The sequence below is a fragment of the Platalea leucorodia genome (genome assembly GCF_965183815.1).
Source record: "Platalea leucorodia genome assembly, chromosome: 2".
Lineage (NCBI taxonomy): Eukaryota > Metazoa > Chordata > Aves > Pelecaniformes > Threskiornithidae > Platalea > Platalea leucorodia.
In genome coordinates, this window is record NC_138824.1 from 7,689,320 (window position 1) to 7,701,323 (window position 12,004).

A 12,004-nucleotide genomic window follows, 5' to 3' on the forward strand; every position below is an offset into this window, starting at 1 on the left:
GGCCCCAGGTGTTTTCTTTACTTAAGCAATGACATATAGTAGAGTTGCTTTTATGGCACTGTTACTACTCATCTTGAGTTCAGTCCCTTTGCATGGTCTCATTATTCTACAAACCTGTGGTGCCATGTTGCGTTGATTGTGTTTTGAAATTTTTTGGTAAATGCTATTTCTAAGAATTAAGTGGTTGACGGCAATAGCATCTTAATAGACTATATGTAAGCAGAAGATGTAGCTTTCCTTCTCTGTGCAAAGCTCCTGTATAAACAATGATCTGTTGCTACTTTATGTGTTTCTGTTTTTGTACGATACCTTAACTTTCCTCGTGGCTGCAATACCGCTTCCACTTTCTCTTTGTTGCCTCTGTTACTCAAGTCAACATTTTCTTTTATGACCAAAGACGTTGTTTGACTTTCTTCTGCTGTTAGTCTCACCTCCAATATATGATTTGTAGATTTATCAGAAAACAGGATGAATATATAAAAGATACTGAACAAATATCTGTTCTGCGGTGAAATTTCAGAAGAAGAAAGTGTATTGCAGGCAAAGTGTGTTGCAGGCAAAGCAGACTCGACTTGGGGAATTTCACTTTATTGCCAATTAATATAAATATTTTATTATTGAGTTAAGTATTGAGAAATAAAGGAGATAAACAGTTAAACTAACACTTAGGGAAAACACCTCTTTCCCAGGCTTATCTTCCCTCGAGACACCTCTCCTGCCCCTAGTTACCATCACTGGTCACACTCAGTCCTGCCAGTGAGGTGAGGGTGGCTCAGGGGGTCAGAGTCATGGTCAGGACATGGCAGTTTCTCTCTACCATTCCTTGTTCCCCACTGTTTTCTTCCACTACTCCTTCCTTCTTACTTGTTTCTTCTGCTCCAGTATGGGCCCTCCACAGGCTGCAGTCCCTTCAGGGTGTTACCCGCTCCACCATGGAGTACGAAAGGTGCAACCAACTTCTTCTGACTGGTTCAGAGGTGCCACCAGCTTCGCTGATAGCCTTGGCTGTGCCCTGTGGTCGTCTGGTCTGGAAACGGCTGGAACTGCCTGTGTGCAGCGTGGGGCAGCCCCAACCTCTCCTCCCAGAGGCTGCCCCTGCAGCCCCCCCCGCTACCAAAACCTCGTTCTTTGTGCCCAGTACAAGGTGGAAGGCAGGTATAATACAAGCTTCATGTTTCAGCAGGGTGTATTCCTTAAAAGGGGCACTGGTTATACCTTAATTTGCTATATTCAAGACACAAAGACTAGAAATAGGACTTATTTTTTCCTCTGTGCAAATTTTTGAACTGTGAGGGAAATTGGTCCTCAAAACTAAAACAAACTGGCATGTGTGTATTTCCATCATCTATCAATCTAAACAAAATTGCATCATCCTAAAGGGAAGATTCTCTTTTTTCAGCCAAATCTGATGGTGTTACATGGATTCATGAGGAGAGTCCTTGCTAAGCTTGGCAGCCTGTGATGTTCCCGCTGGGAGCTGCAATCTGTAAAAATATGGAAAACTGGCATTTTTAGCATGCACTGTCCTGCAAGTCACCCACAGAGCACCCAGTCTCTCAGGCAGAAGGACCTCAGTGAGAAACCTGAGATTAAAAATGGTTGGCAAGCCCTATAGTAAAATACTAAATTGTAATTTATGTAAAAGTTAATCTCCATTGAGAAATGCATTTTATGCCACATGAGGCAAAACCTTGTAAAACACCTGACTTGCCCTGAGCCCTGGGTAGCTTCACTTTATACGCCAAGGTTTCTTATCTTTTGAAATAAGGTACTGTGAGTGCAGTCGTCCTGCAATGATTTAGGGTTTGAAACAAGCTGTCGGCAAGTGATATATTTGGAATTATTTTGTTAATTTTATTCATCACATAGTGATTCTGGGACATGAAGGGACACTCTGGGACATCAATTAAAACTTTTCCAGAGGACGTTAGGTTGGAAGTTTACTTCTACTGACATAAAAATTAAAACCCTCTTTGCAGCAGCACAGCCCAATTTAACTTTGAGTTTGTTGCAGTATTCAAAATCAAGTTAAATCCTTTAAGTTCTTGCTAAATACTGTTAAATATATATTCATTAATTGAAAACATTTGGCAAAATAGCTTTGCTCCTATACATACTTAGCCGGAATCAGTGAGTTAAGGTGATGCATTTTACGGACCACAGTAACCCCCAGCTCTTCTCCTGGCAACTTCAGTGCCAAAACAGGATCAATGGTGATTTTGCTACTTCTGTTATACCTGAGAACCGTCCTAAAACTCTAAAGATGCTTCCTTCTGTATTTCTTATTCTTTCCTCTCTATGGCGAGTTTGAGCTGTAGCACCAGCAAGTTTTGGTCTCCTCTGCTCTTGCCAAGCAGAGGTAGGTGCTCTTTGACGCTGATTCCATTATTTCTGGGCTGCTGTACACAGTGCTCGATGTAATTGATTAGTTCCTGAATGCAGGTGTTTGGTTCTTTGGAATTTATGTTCTGATAAACCTCTTGAATAGATAGTGAATTCTGTTAAAGTAATTGCCCTATTTCACATTTAGTTTTACATTCACTTTTTTTTGTTCTCTTCATCTGCGTTGTAATTTTTAGTCCGTTTGTTTCTGTGGTTTTAAGGCTGGTTATAAAAGTCTCCATGCAGGAATAAATGTTACGCTCAACCTGCAGGTACTTGAGGCTGTAAAAAGGTAACAGAATAAGATCCTGGATAAGTGCTTTGTGAGTTTGGTGTACCATGATTTTAAAAGTAAAAAGTCATGCTGTGGGCGGTGCGTTTGGGCGTCTTGCTGTGGGCATCTTCACGTCTGAAGAGAAGGGAGGGACAGAATGGCTGTGGTTTTGCTTTGGTTTTGTTTTCCTCTCTCTGGAAGGAGTTTTGTCTTTGGGCACAGCAAGGCTGCATCATGCACCTGCGGCATGCAGCTGGGTCAAACACGATGCCTAAAAACTGGGTGCAAGCTTTTGTCCTAGTCTGTGTTTGAGGGTATGTGTATACATGTGTATGGGCATGTTTGTATGCATATAAGATTTTGTATATATACATACGTACACACACACCCCCCTTGTCTTTTTTCTGTGGAATGTTAAAACCCAGCTGCAGTGAAAAAGTATTTTTATATAAATGTATGAAGTAGTCTACACTCCTGAGTAATGCAATAAATTAATATATTTTCAGGTTAAAAGGACTTGATAGGTATTTGAGATTACTTTCCTGTTCTTTTTGTTGTGCAGCTCTTCTTCAGGTTTACACTGTTTTATAAAAAATCTGCACCAATCCATGGTTAATAAATCTAACGCTTAGGCAAACTGTAGAAAAGTTAAATCGTTAATGTTTAAGAAAAAATGGGAACGCTCAAGTCAATGAGATCATTTACCACTGTTAACAAGTCTGTGGATAACATAAGCATTTTGTGTTACAATTTGGTTTTTTTCTGCATTTTTAATTTCTGCGTATTTAGCTAATGTGCTTTAAAAATAAGATACAAAACAATCTAAAAGCAGAATATTAATTTGTTTAATTGGTTCTAAATTATTTTTTCTTATTATTGCTTTCATGAACCTGCTGGCTAAATACATGCATGGTCTTTAAATCCTGCCAGAAGGAAAACAAAACTAATATTGAGTAGAAACATATTAGCTTAAATTTTGACTCTATTGAAGCAGATCAATGTTTTACCATTAACTTCAGTCATGCAGGGACTTTCACCCAGAAGTTTTAAAATCTGATAGATGTAGCAGAATGTCATTAAGTTGTTTAAAATGGAAGATGTTACCTGTTTTGGTTATTTCATAGTATAAAATAAGTTAGCTTAGCTCTTAGGTTTTCGGTAGCATCGCTCCATAACACTTTATTTTTGCAGTGTATCTTTCCACCGATACTGATTGTAGTGGCAAGATTTTTCAAATCTTTCATCTTTTTATGAAATTGTTATGAATGATATAAAAAATGAAAAAATGTATACATATCAGATGTCAGAGTTTTGAAGATAACACACTTATAAAAAGACCATATGGAAAGTATTTCTATTTTTGTTCTCGATTCTAAAGTTTCCATATCCAGATTTAAGAACATACCAGAAACTGGCATTGACTGGATTGGTTAAAGCTGTTATTTTCTTAAGAGATGTGCTGTGACACAGACTTTGGGGAAAGTTCTGAAGCACAGTGCAGATCAGAGCAGAGATCAGAGCAGAGATCTATGTAATAAATGAATGTTATGGCCCATTCACTTTCAAAAGGCCATGAACACGTGCTGAAGCGGTATATCTAAAAACAGGCCTTAGGCCTAAATTTCTGTTCAAAGTTAGACCACTGCTGTAAGACACTTTGCATCAATTTATTTTGTGAGTCAGTAGAGATGTGATAATGGGACCTCTGTGTGAGTCTTAGCATGGCATTTGGCATCCTAGAATGAGACAGATGGATCCACCCTGTCTAGTGATAGGAAGGTTATCACCTCAAAATTTAATGGATAATAACATTTAGTTGAATAATATCTTCACTGGAAATTCAGATGTACCATAATTATCCCTCATTCTCTATAGAGCTTTTCCCATTGACATTTCTGTGTCCTTCACTGGGTCTGATATTGGGCAAAAAGTTACCATTATGTTAATCATTGCTAATTAAACTGCTAGCAGGTAGTATCAGTACAGGTGAAACTTCAACAACTGTAAAGTAGGTGCTTTCTTGCCATTCCCTCTGGCAGCCATTCCTAACACAGAAATGTTAGGTTTTCCTTAGGCCTAAATTCTTTTTTGTTTAAATAATGCCATGGCTAATACAATTTTAAATAGGAACTCATTCCTACAGATTAAGTAAAAACCAACGCAAAACCCCAAGCCCAAAAATAAGGCCACCTTCTTCGAAAGGCACTATCTACCTTTACATTAAATGGCTTTATATGAGGTTGCATTATATCCATAGGGAAAGGTCTCGAGGACTTCTTGAGGCATTTTTCTTCTATTCTTGACAGCTGCAGCCTGCAAGCAAAGCTGCTTTTGACTTCTGTTTTATGTCTCTAAGTAGAGGTAGGATTGTTTGCTGAAAAGTCATTCTTTAGATGTTCAAAGAGGCTCCCTATATTTTACATTTTTTTGTTTAATAACAAGCAAATTACTTTTTCTCCTTCTTAGTCTTACAGTTTGTAATTCAGTGGTAAATACGATGAAAGGTTTTGTGTGTTCTGTGATTTTGAGGCCTCATAGCATGCCAAAGAATAACTGTTTTGACGTCTAGATTATCATTTAGTCTTTCCTGCCATTGCGTGTCAATGTAAAACTATTTCTTGCAGTTGTGAAAGGAAACTTTTGAAAATATGAAATGAATTTAAACTAATTCAGTGTTACCTTCTTAAGGTCTCAAACAGTCTGACACATTATATCTGAGAGATGCAGCGTGCCCTATTCATGTACAAATATAGGGGCTGCTCCACTTTGTATTATGAAGACACAAAATGCTAACATTTTGAAGTAAAATAAAACTGCAACTGAATATCCCAGAGCGTGTTTTAGAATTTAGGGCCGGCTACCAGGAAAGACGAGCCCTTAACTCTGACATACAGTCCACAGAGTCAGGTGTCTGCAAAAGATGGTAATAAGCCACTGACAACTCAACTCGCTTTTTAAATGGTAATACATACATTGTTGTACTACTCTAAATGTCACCACCTTTTTATTTTGAGTTTACTTAAATGTAACAATGTAGATAATGATGGTGATTCCGTAACAGGAAAACAAGCAATTGAAAGTTCTGAGTCAAATTAAAGTTGCAGCTAGGAATAAGTATAGGTGGATAGTTTCAAAATGATCACATATTTGTTTTAGTGTTTTCTGATTAAGAAGTAACATGCTGTGCTCGTTATTTATAAAATAGTTATCATATACCTATGCAAGTAGTTTTGTGGTCTGGTGTTGAACACAACACTGCATAGTAGGAACAGTTAAAACAAGGAGTTATGAATGCTCCAAAAAGAATGAAATTCAATATAGTATGGATAGTCTGTAAAACTATGAAAGCTGTAAGTAAAACCGGTCAACCAGGATAATGCTAGCACTCATGATAGAGGGAAAGTTCATCTTGTCTAAGAGGTATGAGTCATGTCATACACTTGCAGAGAATTTGGTAGCAGAGTAAATGTTCATGAACTAGACCGTGTGCCTTTTTGTTCTCTTTCTACTGGCTTCAAGTGCTTTCGCTGTATCTTGCTTTTAAGTTGTGCTTTTCGTGAGAAAGCAACTAGACTGACTGACTCGCTGCAAGCAGAAAATCTCATATATATTTGTGGAAACAAAGTCTGTGTTGCTCAAGTCCTTTAAAAAGAAGAAAAAAAAAATCTTCTTCCTTTTTTTTTCCCCCAAAGCTATTCAAGTTTTGTCCCAGCTATGCCAATCTGTCACTGCAGCTGTCAGTGTGATGACTTTTCTTCAAAGCACAGAGATGGCTCAGCTGAAAGCACTGCTTCCAGTCAAGGGCAGGAAAAAGGTCTATGCAGGGAGCAGTAGTTATAAGGCTGACAGCCTGCATGCTACACTGTCAGCATAATATAATGCTTAATGCATAGGTAAAGATTAGGCAGAGAAGAAAGTGCATGAGGAATGGGGAAAACAGGATCACTCAATTCACTACACTCAGTAAAATTCCTTGTTTTGGTGATTGGTTTGGATTTATTTTGCAGCTGCAGAATTGTGAATCTGTTCACAAAGGCCTCTTCCCATCTTTAAAATGTGATTGCAAAGTCTGGGAGCCCTCTGTATGGTACCTGGCTTAAGAAAGGGCTGTCTCTTTCATGAACTAATTACTACTGATTGGAATTCATCCTGCAATTAGACACGTAAAATTTTAAAACTCCCTACATATATATACACTATTTAGTTCTTGCCAACCATCATCTCTCTTAAAACTTTGACCAAATTAAGCCAGTTTTGCTAGAGTTGTTTTATAGCTAGGAAAAGCTAGGTAAAGAGTAATTAAATGTCTTGTTTAAAGACTGCAGAGCAGGTCAAAGGGCAGAGCTAGGAATAAAGTAATTATCTTTGTCTTCCAGAAAGCCATTTCTTCTTCTCAGCCAGTCTCAAACTTAGATCGTTTATATATGTGTGGGTATATAGAGTGTGACAAATAAGAGGCAGTGCTGTCTCAAAGACACAGTAGGCAGAGATTCTCGAGAGAATCTAGAAATTTTTTGGCACACATTTGTTAATTTTTGCACAATTGGAAGTATTCTTGATGAGCTGATGAACTGCTATGATAGATTTGTCAGTGTTCTCTGTAAGAAGTGCGCAGATATCTGGGTATCTTTTTTGAGAATTTGGTGAATCAGTGCATGTGATGTGTTTTTAAGTCAGAATAGATATAGATACATCATCCTGGAAGGTAAAATCCTTCTGACTCCCTGTTGCTACTGATCTTCTCTTGACCTATCCCTTGAGTAACTTCACTGTGATTACAGGACTATTTTGATGCTATTGTGTACTCCATGGCTAGCACTATATTTAAGTCTCTCTCCAGTGGCTGCAAACTGTCTTCTCAACTCTGCATGATTAAAGCCTCCTACTTTTCTTTAAAGCATGAGCTACAAACAGGACACAACTAATAAAATCAGCACCATTTCCTGCACTTAAATGCAATGTTGTAGCTCAGGATGTCAGTGTTCTTCAAATTACCATATGTTAGAGAGACTGAAGCAAAATGTTTGTATTAAATCAGTTTTCCCAGTGGGGAAAAAAGAAAAAAAAAAGAAAAAAAGAAAAAAGGAAAAAAAAAAAAGAAACTGCAAATTGCCACACAGATTTGCTGTCCCACACATGCATGCACACATACACATGCACAGATAGGAACAGGAGGAACGGAAAAGGAAAATGCACTGAGGATATTAGTTGTGAGTGAATGGTTATAGTCACTATATCCAACTGAAGCTATTGCTCTGTGAATTTTCTCATGTCCATCTGTCTGATCAGGATGAATAACTCTGTAGCAGAAAACCATCAGTTTGATAGTTGAAGTTCAACTCTTCCAATCAGTAAAGAATGCAGTAAGCACTGTGTTAAAATGAACCCTGAAAGATATTCTTGCTTGAAAGCCAATTCTTTACAGGCTCTGTAGGAAGGGTAGGCAGGGAAGGATCACACTATTCAAAGGAGCAGCTTAAATGCTCAGACTTTTGCTGTGGAAGGGGTGACGGGCCAAGTGAGACCCTGGGGGTCAGGATTAGGCAGGAAGCTAACAAATGGAAACATCCTGGTGGGTGCCTCTGAGAAACCTTGTCAAGGCTCATGAAGGACCGAAGGAGGTGATTACAAAGAGGCAGATCAATTTACGAAGGGTAAATTGTGCCTTGCCAAGCTGACAGCTTTCTGTGATGAGATGACTAGCTCTGTGGATGAGGGGAAATCAGGAGGTGTCATTTGCCATTTTAGCAAGGCTTTCAGCACAAATTCTCAGTTTTGTAACCAGATGAGAGAGATAGCGAACGGATGGATGTACTAGAAGGTGAGGGGGACACTGACTAGACCACCAGACCCAGAGGGTGGTGGTCAGCAATTCAAAGTCCAGTAACTGATGGCAAGTTACTTGTGGTGTTTCTACGAGTTGATACTGGTGCTAATGTTGTTTAACATCTTCATTAATAACCAGAATGACTAGATAGAGTGCAAGGTTTTAGATAACACCAGACTGGGCAGAGCAGATGATACATTGGACAGCTGCCGTTCAGAGGGATCTCAATAGGCAGGAGAAATGGGCTGAGAGGAACCTCACAAAGTTCAATGACAACAGGCAGGAGTTCCTGCACCTGGAGAGAATAAAAGATGCAGCAGTCCCAGCCAGGCACGGTCTGGCTAAGCAGCGGCTTTGCAGGGTGGAGAACAAGTTGCACATGAGTCAGCGATGTGCCCTTGCAATGGTGAAGGCTAATAGCAAACTGGGCTGCAGTAATAACAGCCTAGGCAGAGGTCTGAGGGACATCTACTCATCACCTGTGAGACTGCTTCGGCAGTACTGTGTTCACTTCTAGGTTCCCCAAAATGCCAAAGTGTGTTGGGTGGAGGATAACCAAGATGGTGGCGCACACAACAGAGATGGGGTCAGGTGCACAGAACATACAAAAAAAGGCTGGGAGAGCTCAGTTGGTTAAGCCTGGAGAAGAAGAGGCTGTGGGAAGAATCTAACTTCTGTCTTCAGACATCTAAAGAGTGGTTAGAGAGGAGGCAAAGCCAAACTCCTGTGAGAGATGCACAGGAGAAGTACGAGGCAAGACACAAGTTGCATTAAGGGAAATTCTGGTTAGATATAAGAGAAAACTTTTCTCTGTGAGGGTGGTTTAGCACTGAAACAGGGATGCAGCAAGGCTGTGAAAGTCCTTCTGAAAGCAGCTACAACTGATAATGTGGAGGACGTGCAGGTTCTGCTTGTGCTTGTAAGAGGAAGTAAAAGAGTAACTGAGTTTTCAAAAGAAATTCCAAATCCTCTAAGTATTATTTGTTATAGTGTTCCCACAATTATTAGTTTCTGATTGAGAAATCTCTTTAGCTTTACTTCAGGGTAATCTGATACGGATATAAGGCTTTGTTCCTCAATGGGTTAGTATGAGAATGCTTTGGAAAATGATGTTTGCAATTTTAAATAGATACTGTTTTTTAAAGCAGTGGAAAGATGCTTTCATTCTGAAGATTTCAAACTTTGTTCATATTTGGTACTAGACCTTCTCACAGTATGTAAAAATAAAAAGAAGATTAAATCAATGAAAGGCAAAATTTGGTAGAGAATACTGTAAAAAAAAAAAGAAATCTTTTTCTTCCTGTAGCAAAGGTAGCAATCTTTAAGTGTATGGAGCTAAATAGTCATGTAAGTAAAACTAAGATTCTAAAAAGGAAATCCTTTGTTTAACCTTCAGTGATAATACAGTTATAAATAATTCCATATGCCTAAAGCTAAAAATATTATAATCAAATGGCCTTCAGCTTTTATCCATCACTCTAAAGTGTCCAGTGTTATTGGGCAAAATGGCAATAAATGGATATGGGTGTATAATATCTTTTCAGATACTAAGCATTTTAATATTAAACTGTACCTTACTATGGTAACTGATACATGCTATGAAATGTATACGCACCAAATTGTATGCATTTTGGTTTTGTTTTTTTATTCACAGGTTACACAGTTGTATAGAAATAAGGGCATTAATCATCAGTAGCTGTTGTGCAGTAACATATGATTTCTCTGAACACAGAATTATCTTACAATAACTACACCAAAATTGGAAAGAAACTGTGATATTATCAAAGCATTTGAATTGCTGCACTACTGTTACATTCTTAATTCAGGTTATGTTACTTAGGTTTTGAAATCCTGCAGTGAGTATTTGACAATAGAAGTACGATCAGTGTTTTCAGTAGTGCTGTAATCATCCCTGCCATGCACAAAGAGGCTCTGCGGTCTATACAACTTTGAAGTACAGGCAGTCGTTCATTGGCTAATACACAATGTAGATAAATAGAACAAATGAGCTGCTATGTTAAGCAGTAGCATGTTCATCAGCCCAATACAAGCCTGAAGAGCCTTTGCTGACCAAGCAGTCATCACTCAGGCAGAGAAGGGGTGCCCTCCATCCCTTTTTGTACTACACTGACTACATGTTGATCCTTCTCCTCCTGAGTCCTTGAGCTATTAACAACCCCATCTCAGCAGTCCTGCCTCTGTCTGACATTTTACTTACGGTGCATGGCTCTACTCTACACGTTCTCACAGCTCTTTAGTTTTCTCCAGAGCCTGAGCCAAAATTATGCATCTGGGCTGAATCAGAGCTTGGCCTTGGGTCACCACCACTGAACCCCAGTGTGGGAAGAGGAAGAGGTTAAGGCATTTCAGGTGGCTGGAAACTAGCCTGGATATGGGCTTCATCAGTAAGTTAAATATCAGGTCAGGCAGCTTCAGAGATTCACAAATCTTTTTAAACTGGGTCTACATTTCAAACTGAACATCAGCTGAGTGCATATGAACCATGCAGAATATATAGCTTTGACATAAATATCGTAGTATACATGCATATACATATACTACATACCGATAAGTAGCGTAAACAAAAAATGTTGAGGTTTATCCTCTGTAAAGATCAGTTGATCATCTTGGTTTTGCTCAAACACAAAAAGTGGACTTGTAAGGTAAGGGAAGCTGAAACCCTCACCCCCAAGGTTCCCTAATAATTGTAAGTTGAATACATCATGTTTCTTATAGTTCTACTAAAAAATGAATGACTAGTTATTATATATTCAGGATGTGATCGAAAGCCTAATGAAATTGAAAAGAAAGACCATGGTGAGCTCTGATTTGGAGGCTAAGAATCTATTTCCTTCATCCTTAATTGACTGAACAGTACCCAAAGCAATGTACTGTTGTACGATGTGAATTCAATGGGAAGATAGGTTTTTAGACTTTTCATTTAATGTATCATTATGGGCATTTCAATATTAATGAATTTCATATTTTTAAATGTCTTTTCTCTTTTTCTTTTCCCCTTTCAGGCAAGCCCTGCCCCTATAATTGTCAACACAGACACCTTGGACACAATCCCTTATGTAAGTATTATTTTTTTTTAATAGAATTTTTTATTTTCCCACAGAAATTCTATTCAGTATTGCAAAGAAGTTATAAACAAATCTTACAATTAATCATGTCTTTTACAGTTACACAGTTAATTCTTTTCTAGAAGACGAAATCAGGAATGATAATTGCACTCAGGTGAATTACAGCATATTTTATATACACATAATTTGTAGTTTAGACTTCAAGACATAAACTGTAACTTACTAAAACTAACCTTTCTTTGAAAAAAAAATGTGATTTCATTAAGCCTTTCCTCCTTACCAGTAAGATAAAGTGCAAATATTTCCTTTTAGAGCAGCATGCACCCTCCTAGCTTATTGCGAAGATATCTAGATGCACACTGTGATATTAAAATGGTGCAAAAAGCTCTTTATTTCTCTGTCTATATTTCTTTTGTAGGTGAAAGTCGTTCATGA

General features: G+C 38.3%; 1 protein-coding gene across 6 annotated transcripts in view; it reads left to right on the top strand.

Annotated features, from left to right (window-relative positions):
• The window catches only part of DLG2 (discs large MAGUK scaffold protein 2), a gene marked incomplete at both ends in the record, with an annotated part of 1,048,402 nt that overhangs the window by 618,274 nt on the left and 418,124 nt on the right, over positions 1-12,004 (top strand). For all 6 annotated transcript variants that reach the window (XM_082337994.1, XM_082337996.1, XM_082337997.1 and 3 more), the window contains one exon: positions 11,507-11,560. In XM_082337994.1, the coding sequence (XP_082194120.1) occupies positions 11,507-11,560 (54 nt within the window). The remainder of the gene's footprint in view (positions 1-11,506; positions 11,561-12,004) is intronic.